Here is a 19,462-nt window from a genome sequence, read left to right on the forward strand (position 1 = left end):
CATTTCTCATGTCAGCGTTCGTCGAAAGGTGAAAAGTGAAAAGCAAATTGCAAGAGAAAGGAACATTTGCCGGGACACGCCTATTTTTGCATACATATATACATATCACAGTAAACACGCCACAAATATATGTGATACGTGTAGTTGATACCCGCGGCCTATATATATCCTCAGCGCAAGTGAGAATTCCCAGCCCTTATCTGGTCCCCTCTTGGTGTTTAGCAGATTCGCTTCGTATTTTTTGCGGGCCCTGAAAGCAACCAAGTAGGATCCCTGCAAAGTTATCTCCATTCGCAGAGTGTACCAAACAGATCTGAAAGAATAAAAAAAAAAAAAAAAGAGAATATCAAAAATGGGAGCATACAAGTATATTCAAGAAATATGGAAGAAAAAGCAGTCCGATGCGATGCATTTCTTGCTCCGAATTAGAACTTGGGAATACAGGTAGGAGTTCTTCCCCCCCAGAGGACTCGGCACGCCTTAAAGGCGCACATGTAGCTAGTTGTAATGTGGTCCTCATTTTCTCTACACGCATAAATGCTCATTTGTGTGTTAAGGGCATCACCTTGGGGAATGGTTCATATGCGGTGTATGAAGCAGTCCTTCGGAAAGAAAAGAAAAAAAAAGGTACTGCCCTGAATCTGCCTCTTAACTTAACGTTGTTTTTTTTTGCTTCTCTCATCTTCACAGGCAACTGCCAGTTGTACACCGAGTATCGAGACCGAGCAGGCCCGACAAAGCCAGGCGACTAGGCTATAAGGCACTCCAAGGATTCGTAATATACAGAGTGCGAGTGAGAAGAGGAGACAGAAAAAAGAGAGTAAGAAAAGGTGTAGTGCACGGAAAGCCAAAGCATCAAGGTGTACATAAACAAAAGTCCACAAGAAACTTAAAAAGTGTTGCAGAGGGGAAGGTAGGAAAAAGTATCTGTGGAAACCTGAGGGTTCTAAATAGCTACTGGGTTGGACAAGATGCTGTGTACAAATATTATGAGGTTATCCTAGTTGATCCCATGCACAATGCTGTGCGAAACAATCCCAAAATTAATTGGATCTGTAACCCTGTACATAAACATAGAGAATTGAGAGGACTGACATCGGCCGGTAAGAAGTACAGAGGCCTCCGCGTCAAGGGACACTTGTCAGCCAAGAGCAGACCGTCCATCAGGGCCAACTGGAAGAGAAGGCAATTAATTAAGTTGCGAAAATGTAGATGAACGCTGAAACAGTAGGCGTTGTGTGAGGAGTGGAAATCCAGGGTGTGCCAGGCGAAAAAAAGGGGGGAGCAGCTAGGAAGGGAATGAAACCGAAACGAGAACCACCCAAAAGGTACCCTGGACAGATTCGAGGCGAAGGCAAATGCGCAGCCAAAACAGATGCGCGTCGAAAATGCCAATGGCGATGGCAAGAAAAATCTATCCAACCCTCTCCCCTATCATTAATTAAAAGTTTTTTCAAATTTATCCGATGCCAGAAGATGGGGCGTTGCGGTGAGCCGACTGACCCCTGCACGCGCGAACGTGCCCACTCTGTGTGTCTCTGTGTGCAAGTATATGAGCATGCATAGGCACATGGAACTCTTCCTGTACATGTGTGTACTGCATATGTCTACTACCTATCTCTACCTTATGTGTGTAAAGACAACCCAAGCCGGGTAACCCCCCTCGCACACGTGTGCGCTGTGGTGTCAGAAAGGCTACCTCCTTTTTGTTACATGTACACATACCTTGCCTGAACAGAGACCTTCACCACTGCCCCCGCTCGAAAAATAAAAAAACGATTTTTTAAAAATAGCAACATGGGATTGGGCCTATGGTTGCTTGTGCATATGGCTGATTGGGTAAAGCGGCACACACGTTGCAGCAATTTTGCGCCAAGAGAACGTCCCCCAGAGGCGAAAAAGTGAAACGGAAAGTGTTACCCCATGGGGCGAAAAACTGAAACGGGAAGTGATTCCCCCAGGGAGTCGCACAAATGGCTTCCCACAATTGGGGACTTTCGTTTTGCCAAGACGGTTAGTCACACCACGCCGATGTAAACATCGGAGCATTCATCCATGATAGTGCCATAGTTGCCTCGTCAATGGAATTCTACCCGCAAGTGGTGTAAGTGGGATGGGGCAGAAGGACCCGATAAAGATTCCCAGTTGGTCAAACTCACTGAACTTCATAACGGAGTAGTAACCACGAATTGACTTTCACAAAAAAAAAAAAAAAAGAAAAAGGTCACCCAAACGAGGAGCATAACGGAATTAATTCGACTGGGTAATAAGATGGGCGATGAAATGCACAGCAGGATGGACGACTCGAAAAACCGTCTGCTGGGGAACCTCGTGGACAACGTGGTGAGGCACCCCAAAACGGCGACGCGAAGTTAACATACGTATGAATCGTTCATGCTGAGGTTTCCAACATGGACACACCGTGATTACTGAGGGGGGCATCCTCTTCTTTTGGGTCACTTCGCTATGCCTAGCTGCCTCAGTGGGCGCAGAAGTGCAAAAGGTACTGCAGCAGGTGGGCGGAGTTCCAAAATAAAGGGCTATATTTCTTCCTTCGGACGTTGAAAAGGCAGAGTATCAATTTGTCGATACTAAAAAACACTTCCATCTCCTTGTAAGGCATATTCTTTTTCGTTTTTGAAAACTCTAGGGATTCATTTACGTCCCACTGGAATCCCATGTCAGAGTAGCAAAGCAGGAGGTAACATAAATCTGTGACGTCATCATAATAGTGCAAATGTCCTCTGGGTTCTGCCTTCATTTGATGCTGCTCTACGCCCGCCACTACACCTGCCTCTTGCTCTCCACGTGCATTTCGCCTCCCCCCCCTCACGCGGAGCACAAAGAAAATGTTGACGTCTGCCTTTCTTAAAGAGATGCTTGAAACGCAAGCAAGCGAATTCGACTTATTTGTGTCTTCTCCCTCCTGACGGTGCTTCCCCCGAGTTGTTGCATTCACTCTATATGTGTATACATCCGTCACGAACACAGCTTGGTGAGATTCTTTCTGGGAGCTCATCACTTTGTTTAGAAAAGCTGCACAGGAGTACATAGCAACGTAGTCGACATTTTTCGGCATCGTACATTCGTATTTCAAATAAAAGAGCAGAAGGATGAGTTCGAAATCTTCCAGGTGGCTCTTTCTAAAATGGGTTCTTTTTACAGCAATTTTTGTGTCCCTCTGCCCTATCCGGCAGTACCAATTTGAAAACTCATGAAATAAATGAACGGCATTGTACAGATACTTGTGGTAGGTTTTGGATTTTATTTTTTCATTCATCATGACTAGGATGTCAATTAATTGCTCATCGGGGGAAGGAGGGTGGTCCCTTTTCCCCTCCCCAGGCTTTCTTCCACCCCTATAAATGACACTCCTTTCCATGTTCATGTCTTTAAAGACGGGAATGTTTTTCATGGGGGTGAAAAACAACCCCTTCGCGTTGTACTCGAGGAGTACATAAAAGTACTTGTTTGTTTTATTTTTTTTTAATTTCCTTTTTTGGTAAGCTTCAAAATTGTCTGATGTGTATAGGATATCCCTCCTGCTAAGTTGCGTAGGTCGATCCTTCTTGTCCGAGGGGGAGTCACCCATGTTATCCTCTCCTCTGAAGTCACCAGTTGGCGACGGCAACACAGAACTGTCTGCTTTATCGTCGTCCCTCGCGTCAGATTTACACATTTTCTTCTTTTTCTCCCTTTTTATTTGCACAAGGATGAACGCGTCCCATGTGATGTGGTCCATGCTGATCATTTCGCAGTTTCGTCGACATGGGATCGTACTTCGATACAAATTGCGGTTCGTACTTGGACACACGTTGGGGTTCCTGCTTTGGCTTCCATATGAATTTCCTAGCCCGCCTTCCATCCCATTTGGGGTTTCCCTTTCGGCCTTTTTCCCAAGCAGGAGGTGCACACTGTGTATGTCCGTGTTAAGTTGGTTGTCCCTCACAGCTTTCACAAATTTGTCTCTATTTGCTACGTTCATTCGTTTATTGAAGAATGGGCTTAGAGCTCGAATGAGCGGATCTGTCAGATCAGCTTGTAGGGTTTCCCCTATACATGAGACGTTTCCCGGTGTCATGTCGGGGAGGAGGCATGTAGGGACGCCGCTCCCTCTCAAGCAGTTATTTCCCCTCTCAGCGTCGTCATCCAAGTGACTTTCCATATGGGCTTCATAATGCTCTATATCAGTAATATCCTTGCACTTCCAGCATCTGATTTTTATATCTGTGTAATCCTTGCCCAAGATGCTATTTCGCAAAGGGGCCAATTTGCACTCCTTTATGTTTTCCCTGCACATGGGACAGTAGTCGAACTTTTTTAAAACGTATTCTATGCATTCCTTGCAAAACATGTGGCCACATTTTGTCCTCACTGGCTTGTACAATATCAACATGCATATTGGGCATCGGAAGTTATCATAATTTTTTTTTTTTTCAATTATAACTATAAATCTCTTTTCCTCTTTTTTTCTCGTTATGGGGAATAGTTTGCTCATTAAATTATCCACCTTGGTCCTTATGTTCCATCTGAGTTGCTGGATGTAATCCGCGTTAATTTGCATTTCACTCAGAGTGGCGAGTAGGTTGTTGCTTTGGCTGATGTTGCCATTGCGCCTGGGGTTGGGATGCTGCAGCTCCCTCATTGTTCTGCGTGTAGCGGAGGGTGTGCAGCTTGGCGGCTATTTCGTTGGAGGGCTGCTCAGCTGGAGCGCCCCTTCTTTGGAGCCTCCTTCGTTGTAGCCTGCTTCCTAGACGGTTGGGTTAGCTACTTATTCGCGGTTACGCGCAACGAATCCGACTCTACACGGGCGGAAATCCAATGGAGCAACTGCTCACCGAAGGGAAATCGCGCGCTTAGGAGGCACACACGGGTGTAAAAAAATCTGTGCACATATATGTATACATATATATGTACGCACGTGAGTTAAGGAGTGGGGAGACAAAGAAAAAAAACAAAATTAAGGAGAAAAGCACAGGTGTTAGTCTAAATTGAGAAGCTTCGCCTCACCGTACAATTCAGAGGATCTCAAAAAGGAGTGGTAACCTGCGGCAGGAAAAGGCGAGGGAAACGAAAAAAAAAAAAAAAAAAAAAAATATTTACATATTAACATATTACAAAAAAAAAATATATGAACAGATTTAAAAAAAAATAAGAACAAATATAAAAAAATTATATGAAGAAGTCATGGAAAAAAAAAACACTATTAAGCAAAAGAGCCAAACCTGGTGAACGAAGAACTGAACAAAGAAAGCACAGTACAAATACACAACATGACGAACTCGCGATTTCGCAATTTTACCAGTTCGCCCTGCCACCACTTCGCAAACTTGTAGCGTTTTTTTTTTTTTCCACGCCCTCCTTCAGTCCTTTTCGCCTTGGGGGCCCTCGAAATGTTGGGCGCTGAAGGGGCAACCTCTGCGGTGAAGCAACACCGTTAGGGAGGGGGCGGATATTCAGGTCCGCTTGCACACACATCATAGAAGCTCATCCGTGCCCAGTAAAATGCATTTTCCACCTTTGAACAGCCTCCTACTGAGATGTTTAATTATTTTCCTTTACCTAAGTGGGTCACCAAATGGGGGGGTGCAGCTGGCAGGTAGAAAAATAGTAGCCCACAAGAGGCAGCCGCCTCTGCATATAATCAATCCGATAAAGGGCGACATCACACACCACTCGGGAAATTTCAAATTGTTAAGAAAACTGAAATTTATTTTTTTTAAAAAGAAAGAAAACAAGTATGAAATGAAAAATTTGGAAAACGTGCCCCTGTTTGTTGTAACCAACGAATTCGACGACGCAATTTTGTCGTTCAGCTTGGACTACAACAGGGGCGAGAGGGGGGGGCAAACGGGGAGACAGGAAGAGGAAGAGATAGAGAACCATGTAGAGAAGCAAAAAAGCGGAGACGCAACCACTAGCGGGGACGCAAGCAATGGCGGTGGCCCACCCCCTAGTCACACTGCTAATTCACGGGAAGGACCCCCGCCAGCCCACGGGGACAACCAACGCGACGATGTAACACTCGATAAAAATGGTCGCGAGGGGGAGGAGCTGTTCCCCCTGTTAAAAGTTAACCAAAACAAACGGAGAGAAATCAATTTAAAAAACATACACAACAATAACGCGGTTGGAATTTTCTTCTTCGATTTGAAAACTGCAGAAGCGTACAGAGATGATATATTACACTTATTTAATAAAAAGTTAAAAGAAAAAAAAAACAATAAATTATTCTTTGGGTCCAAGATCAAATTAACCAACTTGAAACATTTTCTGGATCTTAAAAACTCCCACAGCAACACAATCGATTTTGTCCTAGTCCCGCATTACGAGCAGCTCCAACACGTATTAAAGAATAAAAAGGTTTTTTATGGCACCCCGGTGTACTACATTAATAAGGTAACTCTACATAAATCGGCGATTAAAAAGCGTTTTTATGAGGTGTTTTTTTCCAAGACTTTGAAGAAGGATGTCCGGGTGGAGTTATATCCAAATGTGTTTCTGACTTACACACTGGATGGGTCGAGTGATGATCGTGCCTCCCTCATTATACAGCTAGAAACGCCAGACAAGAAAAAGTACGTACCCATCTTCTTCTCCTACGAGCAAGCTAACCAATTTTACAAAATCTTTTTGGACAAATTTAAAGGCCATTTTCACGAATACTGTCTTCCCACTCCGCGCATTAATTTGAATTCCTTTGAAAATTTATTAATTCTATTAAAAATGGCCAACGAGGAAAAAGTACATCCTTTTTACAACATTTTTTTTGTGCCCATGGGCAGCTCCCCTTATGAAGAAAAATTGTCTGCACAGAGGGTCAACGTTTTCTCCTTTTACACGAAGAAGCTTTTCCAGAGAATAAATTACGACTTGTTCCGATCGTTTAGGAAAAACCTCAATTATTTAATTGCGGATTATTTGTACGATTAGGGGGTAGGGGTGGCGTGAGGAAGATATATATACCAACTGAAGTTGGTGTAACCATATGATTCATCCGTGGCTATAATGCCAAAATAGCAAAGCCCATGATGTGCTCATACAAATTACCATGTGCAGTTTTATCTGCGCAAGGGAGAAGCGATCAGAAGAAAAAAAAAAATAATATGTTTTGCATCTTCCCCTCCTTGACCGCCCTCTCCCCCAGTGGTACCCCACTCCGTGAGCATTACATTTGCGAACTGTGCTGAAGATCTTCTTGCTTCTTCACGAACACACGTTGAGGTGCTTCCCCTTCGGAGTTCCGCCTCCAAATGATTTCTTTTTTTTTTCCTTTTTTTTTTTCCTCTCTGCATCCAATTTTTGGCCGTTTTGATGCGACCCACGTTGAGCAACGTAGATCCACATCGATCCAGTTTTAACCCGTTTTGAACCCATTTAGAACCCATTTAATTTCTCCCTCGTATCGTACTTATAGTCAGCACAGCGAAGTGGACGAATCCGAGATAGGTTCAGTGACCGCGGTAAGTCACACCAGGGTTGGAGAGTGACACATGACCAGGTGAAGTCACCTCGGTAGAGCAACGAAGTGCAGTATGATCAGAGTATTTCCACTCTGAGGCCACTTGGCGCTCCCCCTGTTTATCCCACGAAAAAATTCGCGGAGAAAACGTCCACTTTCGGGAAAGGGTCACATTTGTTTTCACTTCAACAATGTGGAGGTTGACTAACTGGAGTAGTCCACTTCACTTCACGTCGCAGAGCGCGACGAATGGGTTCTAAAACCCCCCTCACCCCCACCCCCAAGAAGGGTCCGCCCATTTTTAAACACACAGAAGTGAAGCATCTCAAATCGATTCAGTGATGATTGCGATGGTGTAGGAACAATTAATTTGTGCATTACTGCAAAGCTCTCCAACTGTGCTAACCGCTGATGTAGCGACCGCTTTACGGGGGGAACGTAACTCATAAGCGCATGCACATATGAGCGGCGAAACAGATGCAGGAGAGGAGGCGCCTACACACAGAAAAAAAGCGTCCCCTAACGTAGTCAGATGAGTGAGGATAAATCTCTCCACGTAGAAAAAGTGTAAATATATATATACAACTACCCGGAAAGAGTACTAACAGAGGAGGAAACAACCCCTTAGTAATGAGAACAACTATGAAAGCAAAGGGGACAGTGAAAATTGTACTGTTCGGCGCTCCCGGGGTGGGGAAGGGTACCTTCGCGGAGATCTTGTCCAAGAAAGAAAAGCTGAAGCACATAAACATGGGGAACATACTCAGGGAAGAAATAAAAAAGAAAAGTACCATAGGGAAAGAAATCGACAAAGTAGTTACGAGTGGAAATCTAGTCACAGATGATTTGATAATAAGGATAGTGAAAGACGAAATAGCTAAAGTGACAATACAGAAGGATTGCCACTTTAAGGGGTTTATTTTGGATGGCTTCCCACGTACCTTATTTCAGTGTAAAGAGCTGGAAAAAATAACGAGCATCGATCTGTTCATCAATATACACATGCCGAGGCATATCCTGATTAAAAAAATTCTGGGTAGGAGAATTTGCAATGAATGCAACAGAAATTTTAACATTGCCCATATTCGAGAGGACCCGTATGATATGCTTCCTATTCTTCCGCCCCAGGACTGTGACAAGTGTAAGGGTAACCCAAAGCTACACAGCAGGAGTGATGACAGTGAGGAAATTGTTTTCCACCGACTGAGCACGTACGAATTGACCTACTCTCCTCTCATTAATTTTTTTAAAAACTCGAACTGTAACCTCGTCGACTTTGAGATAAAGCGAGGGCTGCTGGACTTCGACAGCTTTTACCGCCTGGTCGGGCGGCACCTTTAGCTCATCGGTTGGCGCCGCTGTTCGAGGTATTAGCAGTCTTAGCGGTGTTTGGCGGTGTTAACCGTGCTAGCCGTGTTAGCGGGGGGGCCCCACAGTCGATATTCTCATGGTGACGCCTTGCCCCTATTAGTGCCAACCCCGTAGGGCCCCATCTTCCCCGTGCAGCGCGCAACAGCAAAGAAGACATAGAACGATCATTTTGATTTTCCCCCTTTTGAGTTATCCTCCACTTTGTGGGGTTTTAAAAAAAGAAATATACTCCAGGTGGGTGCCACCTTCATGCGTTTTTGAAACACTTAAAAAAAAAAAAAAAAAAAAGGCCTGACGTGTGTGCGCCAGGGGGAGGGTTTAGAAGCGAGAAGAACTCAGGACGCGAAATACGTGATGCACAATGCCGAGCGTGCTCCGTGTCGGGAGGAAGACACTCCATGCACAGCCGAATTCCCCAAGTTGTTTCAAATCGTGGGGCGGTTAAAATAGGGGATCTTTTCTCTCTCCTCCCCCGGCACTGCACAAACCAACCTCTCCTAGAACAAGAAGGGTAAGGTCACATTCGCCTCTTCCCTCCCCTTTTCGAATGAAAATTGTACAAGCCTTTACTATTATTATTTTGATCTCTATTGTATGCCATCAGGTGCTGCACATTGGGGTAGAGAGTGACGGTGGGCTTCAGGAGGACGGGCCTGTTTACCCTAAAGTCTCCCGGCTGCACAGAACTGCTGTACAGAGTTGTCCTTGGTTTGACATTCCTCTCATAGTAAGGAGAAGCATTCACAGCGAGATTGTTAAGCTTTCTCTTTTTCGAAATAAAATTGCTATCAGCTAAATGGTCTAAGACTTGGGGTCGATCCTCGTCATAGTATTTATTTCTCTCGTCTCTTTTCTGAACTCCTGTTTTCCCACGTCCATATTTTCTCCTTCCGATAATGCCCAGATCCTCATCCACTCGTATGATTCTTCCGTCGAGAATGGAGTTGTTTAGAAAGTTGACTGCCTGCGTGTACCCCTCTTTGCTTCGGTAGACGACGAAGCAGAAGCCGCAGGGCGACTTCTCCGTTCGGTGCAGTCCCATGATTATGTTCTCCACGTTTCCCGCCTGGCGCATGTGCTGCGGGGGGGAAGTGCGGGTGATGAGGTGGGTAGGAAAATTGAGTATGGCTATGCAGGTGGGACGCCGAAGATGTGACGACACAGGGTTAACGATGGGGGAGCAACTCCGGAACGCGCCACTCCCCCTACTTACCTCATAAATCTGCTGCTCCGTTGTATAAATGGACAGATTCCCAATGTACACCGTTTTGGAAAATTGAATTTTGTTCAGCCAGTCCTCATAGTCGCTGCAAAGGGCTCTATCGTAATACTTCCTCTTCTTGTAGATCTCTTCGTACAAATGCGACATGGTTTCTTCTTTTTTTATATTTCGCTTTGAAGAAAAACGGCTCGACCGAAATGGGTTGCCTTGGGGGAAGATGCAACGCCTGACAACACGTAGACGATAATGCCTACGCCTGTTACACGTGTTCCTCGTGAAATAGGGGGCGTGTCTCCCCAACGGGATTGATTTTTTGCTAACCACTCGATAGGGTACGTTCGAGGGCTCTCACTAGACGCTGCTTGGCCAAATAACAGCGCAAAAAGGGGAGGCTAAACAAAGAGGCGCACTCGCAGATCTTCCAAGAGGGGATTTTATAGGCAGACTTAAAAGTTAAGAATCCATACATAATTATTTCTATTTATATACATTACATGTCACACGAAATGGAGGAAAAAAAACAATCTGAGCAAGAACGTCACTTGAAAAAAAAAAAAAAAACGACTGCGTTGGTTGGGGCGCGGAAATTTCCTACTTTACAGCTCCTGCGAAAAAAGGCAGTTCGTTTGATTGGTTTTCTTTTTTTTTTTTTTTCCCCAAAAAAATTATTTCCAATCCAAAAGGTAACCCCAAACGTGTAAGGCAAACCCCTAAGTGCAGTAAAAAAAATAAAAAAGGGCCCTCTCCACTCAAGTGAGTAACGCTTAAAACATTGTAGTGCTACCTGCCTATACCAACTGGGGGAATCAAGAAACTACTATTTGGGCATACATATATTAACTGTGTGCTTTTCCCATTCGCATGAGGCTTGCCCCGTTATAGTCTCATACACCGAAGGAGGAAAGGAACCACGAAAATCCAGGCCCCCCACTTCGAAAGTGTTCGCACGTTTCAGTTGCGCGAGGTGGAAGAGGACGCAAAAAGTGGGCGACGAATTTGTGCGTAAATTGGGCCGCTGCAGCTACGAAAAAAATATTGCCACGGGGAGTAGTTAAAAATGTGGGAAGTAGAAACGGGAAAGTAATAAAAAAATAAAAATAAAAAAAAATAAAATAAAACATAAATAAATAAAATAAAATAAAGAAATTCAAAATAACGCAGAAGGGACGGAGAGGGGAGAAAAACCATTCAGCCCCCTCTGGCCATTCCGCGCTCCGCTTCGCTTATCTCCACAGGACAGCCCAATACAGCAGTTCGAACATGCGAACATATTTATGCATTCTCGCCAGAGGGCGGAACGTGTCGCGTACACTTCGGAGAATAAACCTGAAGTTGTTCGTACAGAACGAAAGGGGAACTACACTTTCCCTGTTTGTTAACACGAGCTGGTGAGAGGCCACCCACCGGACAGATCACAAGGGGTGAACAAACGTAGCCGGTGCCCCCGTGTCCACTTGGCTATCCAGCAAATTACCTGACGAAAAGGGAATTCCAAGCCTGGCAATTCTGATACCTCCACAAGTGGACGAGCAGGACAGAGCGATTCTGATTTGACGAGCGGGACGGAGCGGTTCCCATTTGACGAGCAGGACAGATCGGTTCTGATTTGACGTGACGAGCTTTTTGGGGGCAACCCCCGCGGAAAAAGATGAAGGCCGTGTCGATAAGGCAGCTGGGCGCCATAATCATCCTAGATAACTGTGGGAACCGAATCGCAGTGAAGTACTACAACGACCAGTTCCCACCGAAGCGAGAAAGCAAATTGATGCGCAAGAGTTCAAGCAAAGATTCGATAGGCAGCCCGTTTGAAGACACTTATAATAATTTACGCACAGTGGAGGATCAAAAATTATTTGAAAATGACATAACGGAGAAAGCTAGGAAGCTGGGTGGAGACTCCACCGAAACGGAAGTCTTAGTTCTCAACAAATATACCATCCTTTATCTGCTAATAAATGATGTGAGCCTCTACATCGTAGGAGACGAAGGTGACAACGAGATTATTTTGCATGAGATTATGCAGACAGTGCAGCAGTGTCTGGAGAATGTCACTAATAATCAGATCGGGAAGAAACAACTCTTGGACAAACTGGATTCAATTTATTTAATCCTCGACGAAATTGCTGATAGCGGCATTATTATGGAGACCAACCCAAACGTGATTATAAACCGGCTGTATATGCAGGAGAGTGACTTGCAGGAGCACACACCCCTCAACCAGGCCATCTCCTCGGCTAAAGAGAACATCATTCGCAGTTTGCTCAGCGGCACGTAGGGCACGGCGAGCAGCGTCCAGCGGCATCGGGAAGCTGCAAGAAGCTGCAAGAAGCTGCAAGAAGAGAGCACACACGCTCTCCTTTTTTTTAAGTGACAAAAATTTTTAAGCGTTATGCCCCGCCGCCCCTCCGATTCTTGGAGCGCCGTCATGCGGCACACCGCAGTGTTTTACATTTGGCGACGTTAAAAAGGGGAAAACGAACAAAGCAGCCACGAAACGAGGTTATCAAAAAAAAAAAATCCTCGGAGGAAACCACAAAGCGGAGCTATCTTTTCTCCATGTGGGGCTAACTAGCTTGGCAGTGCCTCCTAAGGAATAACCCCACAGAAGGGGAACCCCGTAGGGCAAAGTACATTGTGCTGCTGTCCATTTTCCAACTGCACCTTGATGAGCCTTTCTACACCGCTTACCAAACGGACCATTTAATTCCTCTGATGTGAATTTCTTCATCCATATGTGCCCATGTGCACCGTTACAACATTTCGTGGTTGTAGGTATCTCCTTCTCTGTCTTTTCGCCAAATGAAGCATTGGGAGGAAAACTTATGCACACGAGAACCAGCCAAACGGTCTCGAAGCGATTGCCTAGCGATGGCGCGCGGTGGGGATTTCATTCCCCATCGGAATTTCTACACCACGTTATAGCTTTCTTTTTCGCTCCTGCTTGGCATCCTCTGCATCCAGCTTGTGTTTTTTCTGTTCCTTCAGTTCGTGCCCTTCGTTTCTGTTTGGGTTGTCTCTGCTTCTCCGTTTATGCGGTTTTCGTTCTCTATGTCGGTCTTGGTCTCGTTCTCTTTCTCGGTCTCGTTCTCTTTCTCGGTCTTGATCTCTTTCTCGGTCTTGATCTCTAGCTCTATCTCGATCTCTATTTCGATCTCTATTCCGATCTCTATCTCGATCTCTATCCCGATCTCTATCCCGATCTCTATCCCGATCTCTATCCCGATCTCTATCCCTTTCCCAGTCCCTCTCTCTATCTCGCTCCCTTTCCCAGTCCCTCTCTCTATCTCGCTCCCTTTCCCAGTCCCTCTCTCTATCTCGCTCCCTTTCCCAGTCCCTCTCTCTATCTCGCTCCCTCTCCTGTTCTCTTCCCCTTCCTAATTCCCTTCCCGTGTCCCTGCGCTTGTCGCGCTCCCACTCCCTTTCTCGTTCCCTGTCTCTTTTCCTGTCCCTCTCTCTACCCATCTCTCTGTCCCTTTCTGCGTAGTCTCTCTTGTACCACTCCCTTTCCCTACTCCTATCGTGTATGCTCCTCTCCACCCTACTTTTGCTGTCCCTGATTCTGCCGACCCTTCCGCGGTAACTATGATTATGGTACCCACCCTCCCGGATGGACGAATACCTGCTCCTTTCAGAGCTCTCCTCTCGTCTCCATTGGGTGTCTCCGCGGAAGCTACCATCCCGATGAGTTCCATATTGACCGTATCGCCCACGATCCTCCTCCATGTCCTGTTCCTTCCCTTTATAATTGTTCCCTTTTTTCTGCTTCCAATCTGCTACCCTTTCGCGATCTTTTAAGGGCCGTTTTTTCCTCTCTACAGCTGCGTGGCGATGATCAAATTTTTTAAAAGCGTCACCGCGGGGAGCCCGTCCACTTAGCTCAGTCCTACTTGAATGTGTTACCGCATCACGGTTATATCTGTGGGGGGGTGTTGCCTCCCTTCTGCGTCTTTCTCTGCCATTCGCGTGATGTTGTGTCTGTTTGTTTGTCTCCGTTACAGTTTGCACCTTTTCTGCGTTTCTTTTGTTGGCCACTCCTTTGTTCTCTTGGTTCTGCTCCGCTGTGGGGGGGAAAAAAAAGGTGAGAGGAAGGTGAAGTGGCGCAGATAAATGGAAATTACTCTAGTGAGGTTAATAATACATGTGATTCTTTGCAGCTAGGCCGATGCACCCGTTTCAGCAGATTCATTCGCTTCAGCCGATTCACCCGCTTCTTCACCAGCGCAACCGCCTTTGCGCGGAGTAACCTACCCGTTGGTGGTACCGGGGGGTGTCGCCGTCCGGCTGACGCAGCAGCAGCAGCGGACCGCAGGAGCACCTCGCCATATCGACTGTAAAAAACAGCCTTCCTATAACTCCCTACATTAATGAATCTAAAATTTTCCTGAATCTTTCTGTAGTTTAATTTTGAAGTGTCTCTCTTTTTAAAATTTTTTGTCATGAAGCTATGAGCAGCTTTTATATTATTTCGTTCGTTTATTTTTTCTGGTAAAGGGTTGCTGGTGAACCATGGGTGTTGCATTGCCTGGAGGGCGGACAATCTATCAAAGGGATTCCATTTTAGGAGATTCTTTATGAGATCTAGTCCTACGTCTCCTACTCCTGGTATGCTTCTAATTGCATTTTCTACTTCGTTCTTTTTATTTAGATTCATCCTGTTTAAGTTATTTGGATGCACCGGATTTAAGCTTGGGATATTCCAATTGGGTAGATGCTTTAGGAACTTAATGTCCTTATTGTTTGGGGCTCCTATTTTATTAACAATCATTTTTAGGATGTCTGTTTCGTTTTCTGCTGAGAAGATGGGGTTACTCGTAAGTAGTTCGGCTAATACACACCCACAGCTCCACATGTCGACTGACGAGGTGTAGTGATTCGATCCGAGTAGCAATTCTGGAGGTCTGTACCAAAGTGTGATCACTCGGTTCGTCATATTTGAGGCAGTTCCATCTGCGTGGAATCGGGCTAGACCAAAATCGGCTAGCTTTAAGATTCCATTTTTATCAATTAGCAAATTGGCTATTTTGACATCCCGGTGGATTATGTTATTTCTGTGACAATAATTTAATGCTCTGAGTAGCTGCAGGAAAATGTTCTTCACCTCTCCTATGGTGAAGAGATTTCCGTTTTTATATCTTTCCTTCTGGGCTCGCTCATCCCTCAGCAGCTCGCTGTACCCTGATAGGTCGAACGGCACATACTCGAAAACCATCCAAATGGACGTGTTCGCCTCGACCTTTTTGCAGAATGAAGACAAGGAAGAAGAGGAAGAAGCCATGGAGGAGGAATACGACGACGATGCGCTGGAGGGTGACGATGAGCGGGATGATGATCTGTATAAAGGGGCAACGGCTTCTCCCAAGGGGGAAACTGACCTGGCGAACGACGTGCGGGACGAGGACCGCCTTACTCCGCCGCGCACTAACTTAGAGGAGGCCCTCCGCTGCACTTGCTTGAATTGCTTCAATTGATGCAGCTGGTGTAACCGCTCCGACGTGCTGGGGTCACAGGGTAACGTCGGGAAGTCCTCACTGGGGGGTACTTTGGTGTAAACCACCCCCATTAACTCCACAATATTTTTATGCTTTAAGGAATTCAAAATGGAGATTTCTCTTATATACGTTTTGGCTAGTCCCTCTTTGTTTCCATTTATTTTTAATTTCTTCAAGGCTACCCTCCTATTGTTTGTAATATCTTCTGCCATCCACACATCTCCATATGCTCCCTGACCTACTTGGTGTACTTTCACAAAATTTTTTACCTTCATTTTTATCTCTCCTTTAAGTGAATTGATTAATATTTCGTGAACACCTTGTCCACATTTCTTTGTTTCTATTTTGGCACTCCTTAGCTTTGCCTTTCTCGAAATTTCTTTCCTGATTCGAATAATGCTGTCTCGGGAAAGCTTCGTAACGATACCTTCTTTCCTGTCCCCGCTGCACAGGCCGGCACCCGTGTAGTTGACGTGGTGTGGCTTATCGGGACTGTTCGTCTCTGTCAGATCGTGCGGGTTGAGCAAATACGACGCCAGGGTGGAGCTCGGCGTGTGAGAGGTATCCGAAGTGCGGGGTTTCTTTGGTGGCACGGAGCTACGACCGGCCTTGCTTGAACGGGGTTCATCGGCTACACCGATGGGGGGTGCTACACCGATGGGGGGTGCGACACCACTGCAGCCTTTCTTGCCAAGCCTCTTCGTGCCAGTGGGCTTGACCACTCTTCCCTTGGCCCCTAAACGGGTGAAGCTTGTTTCTTTTTTGAGGCTTTGCGCTTGGTTGGGTTTTCCCACAATGGCGCTTGCGCGTTCCCCTTGGTTGTCCTTACTGCTGGGAGCCCTGCTTCCGAAGAGGCTGTTCCTGCTGTTGGACGCCGCCCTACTGGGTACGTTAGCGAAATTATTCGCACCACTGGAGAGTGCGCTAAGTGCGTGGCAGCCACCACCCATGGGGGGGATCCGGTTCGTAGGGTTAATCGGATTGGTCGGGTTGGTCGGGTTAATCGGGTTTGTCGAGCTAATCTGCTTGGTGACGCCCGTGTCCATCGAACTGGAACACATGGTACTTCCCCTTCGGTTGGCCTCGGCAGCATTGGTTCGATCATCTCGTCTGTTGTATCTCCCTCCGCGTGTGCCACCAGTTATATCCCTCCCCCTGCGGCTTATCCCCTTCTTCCTCAACACCCTGGAAAGTTTACCCATGCGAACTCTCTTGGAGCCCTCCAAAAAATCGATTTCCTGGCACCCCTTCTGCACAATCTTCTGCAAAATCTCTGTCGTTACATCCTCACGCTGACCCATCTGCCAATTTCGAAAGGTGCTTGTCATATACATATCCCACAAGTCGTCCAACCTTCTACTAATTTTTTTAACATTTTTTTGTCCGTCCTTATTTGAGTGCATAATTTTGGCGAGTATGTTCTGTGGGTCTACATTAGGTGGGCCTCCGAGTGGTGCTACTTCGCTTTTCTCTGAGTCATCACATTTGGTTTCACCTCTCCCAGGGCAGTTACACTTCTGGCAGGGAGGGGTAGACGTTCCCGCCTGCTCTGGTGAAGTCGCCAAACGGGGGGGGGGTTCCTTCTTCGTCTCCTTCTCCTTTTCCATCTCTTTCTCCTTTTCCTTCTCCTTTTCCTTCCCCTTCATCTCCTCTTTTTCTTTCCCCTTCTTCTTCTTATTCGCCCCCTTTGTACTTCCCCGCATGGTACCCTTCCCAAACTCGTGCAAATAACGCAGGAACAATTCTTCATTTTCCTTTTCCCTTGACGTAAATTCATTTATCTTGTTAAATACTTCCCTCACATCTTCGTCCCTCAAGTTGTCTATGACCTCTTCGTAACTTTGCCATAATCGTTTTTTAATTTCTTCCTTTTTGAAAATAAAAAAATCATTAATAAGTTTTTTTTTGAAAAGAGGAATTTTGGACAGAAAGGACGATGGACAATCGACATTTTTTAGAAACTCCTTTTTTATGTCTAACTCTAGGGTATTCGTTTCTAGGAAGAAATTTTTCTTGCCGGAACAGAAGTGCGTTCCTGGCCCCCCCCTGAAAATTTCGAGGAACAGATCCCTCCTTCGATCTCGACTTCTTCCCTTTGGACCTGCGTGCTGATCGCTCTGTTGGCTCATCGTTTCGGCAGTCGAGATGTCACGGCCGTCGGAAGGGGAATCCTGCGCACGGTGAGGTGAGAAGAGATCGTTTAGCCTTCTTGGGGCACCGTTATCATGATGGCGAGGGGGAGGAGAAAGGAAAAAGGGTAGGGGCAAACGTGCACGGTCAGACTTGTAATGCCAAATTTGCACAGCCTAATTTGCACAGTCCAAGTGGCAAGGGGAAGTTTTACCCTCACTCGCTATGCTCACCCGTGCATGTGCCCCCCCTGCAGAACACACGCTCAGCCAATTTGTGGAGCAGCGCACATTGGACGGATTTAGCCCCCGTCACACTTCCCGGTAACGCCAAGGTAGTCCCCCACTAAGGAAGACTGCCAATGGGGGAAAACAAAATGGGTTGCACAAAACGACTGGGAAAAATGCCAATCGGGGTGGCTTTTCTCCTCAAGGAAGGCCACATGTGAAGACAGTAGTTTTGGTATGCGCTGGGGGGCCTGTGTAGCAACGGGGTGAAGCAGTGAGATGTAGCAACGGGATGGAGCAGCGTGTTGTAGCAGTGTCGTAGCAGCGTTGTAGCAGCGTGTTGTAGCGGCGGGGCGCGGCAACTACGGGTGGGGGACCCCTCCACTCAGCACGCACAAATCACGATCGAGCGATTACTCCGCTGCAAGTGACGCGCAGGGGAATTAAGAAGCCCGTCCGCGTTCGCGGCTGCGCTCAGCCTAACAAAGCCGTAATGATAAAAAAAATTAAAAAAACAAAAAAACAAAAAAGTTACTAAAAAAATTAATAAATAGTGAGGGAAGAAGATTAACAAAAGAAACCATTTCGAATGTGTCACTTTACCACCCTACTATGCCTGACGCAGAAAATGCAAAGTATCGCCATTCAACAAAGAAAAAAAAAAAATAAAATAAAAAAAAAAAAAGTAAAAAAAATAAATAAAACCTACGGAGAGAACCACATTTCGTGACGGCATATCTCATGCACAAGGAATGACCAAAACATTTTGCAAAAAAAAAAGTAATGTCACCTATAATGACCCACCTGGCAAGCTAAACAAAAGATTCGCGAACTCATCTCACCTGATACACGTTGCAATTTGACGCATTTTACACTCGCAGAAAGAGATCAACATAAGAACTCACATAATAGTGTCGTCCCTCAGACGAGTGTTAACGCAGTGCCACCGCCCAGATAGGACTGGGTATACTTATCCATTTCTTCTGAATGTATCTACATTGCGAGAGTAACATGGGTCCAGAAATCCTCCCATTTTAGTGAGGACGCGTCCATCAAATTGAACCCATGGGGGGAGGAAGTGAGTCCGTTGGTTAGCGCACCAGCAGATCATCGGCCATCGTAACAGCAGATGGTCGCTCATCGTAGTAGAACCTGATAGGGCAATGCATCATCGTCTGATCGAGCACCCCAACACCGGCTCGTCGCCCCTAATGGGAACCCTCCCAGTGTTCGCTGCAACGGGGGCACAAAAATTTAGCCCAGAAGGAGAGAAGCAGAGCAGGGGAGGAACAGAGGAGAGACGCCCCAGCTTGTGTGCGCCTTCCCCCCAGAAGGAAAAAAAAGTGCAGGCGAACCGATTCAGAAGAGACCCCCTAAGTATGGCTCACTCGTTCTAAATTGAACCCGCCTGAAAGTTTCGAAAGAATTATCCTGTAGGTAGAGTGTCTCTTTCTAGATATGTATCATTTATTTTCCGCCTTCTCTTGTGGTGTCCTGTCATCCAACTTAATGGACCAGATGATAAAGCCCCCTTCAAAAGTCTAAGAACTCACATTGTTGA

At 46.0% G+C, this 19,462-nt stretch overlaps 7 protein-coding genes across 7 annotated transcripts; 4 read left to right on the plus strand and 3 right to left on the minus strand.

Annotated features, from left to right (window-relative positions):
* Positions 1-352: 352 nt before the first annotated feature.
* On the plus strand, positions 353-1,216 carry C922_02533 (ribosomal L15; the record flags this gene model as incomplete). Its single annotated transcript, XM_008818132.1, has 2 exons — positions 353-444; positions 691-1,216. 2 exons carry the CDS (start codon positions 353-355, stop codon positions 1,214-1,216), a joined length of 618 nt encoding a protein of 205 aa, XP_008816354.1.
* Positions 1,217-2,479: 1,263 nt separating this feature from the next.
* Positions 2,480-4,645, minus strand: C922_02534 (hypothetical protein; the record flags this gene model as incomplete). Its single annotated transcript, XM_008818133.1, has 1 exon — positions 2,480-4,645. The coding sequence occupies one exon, from the start codon at positions 4,643-4,645 to the stop codon at positions 2,480-2,482; it is 2,166 nt and encodes a 721-aa protein (XP_008816355.1).
* Positions 4,646-5,505: 860 nt separating this feature from the next.
* On the plus strand, positions 5,506-6,933 carry C922_02535 (hypothetical protein; the record flags this gene model as incomplete). The annotated part of the gene is made up of 1 exon (XM_008818134.1): positions 5,506-6,933. One exon carries the CDS (start codon positions 5,506-5,508, stop codon positions 6,931-6,933), a length of 1,428 nt encoding a protein of 475 aa, XP_008816356.1.
* A 1,171-nt stretch (positions 6,934-8,104) lies between these two features.
* On the plus strand, positions 8,105-8,803 carry C922_02536 (adenylate kinase; the record flags this gene model as incomplete). Its single annotated transcript, XM_008818135.1, has 1 exon — positions 8,105-8,803. The coding sequence occupies one exon, from the start codon at positions 8,105-8,107 to the stop codon at positions 8,801-8,803; it is 699 nt and encodes a 232-aa protein (XP_008816357.1).
* A 547-nt stretch (positions 8,804-9,350) lies between these two features.
* On the minus strand, positions 9,351-10,202 carry C922_02537 (hypothetical protein; the record flags this gene model as incomplete). Its single annotated transcript, XM_008818136.1, has 2 exons — positions 9,351-9,911; positions 10,047-10,202. The coding sequence occupies 2 exons, from the start codon at positions 10,200-10,202 to the stop codon at positions 9,351-9,353; spliced, it is 717 nt and encodes a 238-aa protein (XP_008816358.1).
* Positions 10,203-11,703: 1,501 nt separating this feature from the next.
* On the plus strand, positions 11,704-12,330 carry C922_02538 (hypothetical protein; the record flags this gene model as incomplete). The annotated part of the gene is made up of 1 exon (XM_008818137.1): positions 11,704-12,330. One exon carries the CDS (start codon positions 11,704-11,706, stop codon positions 12,328-12,330), a length of 627 nt encoding a protein of 208 aa, XP_008816359.1.
* Positions 12,331-12,971: 641 nt separating this feature from the next.
* On the minus strand, positions 12,972-17,673 carry C922_02539 (CMGC/CDK protein kinase; the record flags this gene model as incomplete). The annotated part of the gene is made up of 2 exons (XM_008818138.1): positions 12,972-14,113; positions 14,304-17,673. 2 exons carry the CDS (start codon positions 17,671-17,673, stop codon positions 12,972-12,974), a joined length of 4,512 nt encoding a protein of 1,503 aa, XP_008816360.1.
* Between the last annotated feature and the right edge of the window lie 1,789 nt (positions 17,674-19,462).

This window comes from Plasmodium inui (genome assembly GCF_000524495.1).
Source record: "Plasmodium inui San Antonio 1 unplaced genomic scaffold supercont1.9, whole genome shotgun sequence".
Lineage (NCBI taxonomy): Eukaryota > Apicomplexa > Aconoidasida > Haemosporida > Plasmodiidae > Plasmodium > Plasmodium inui.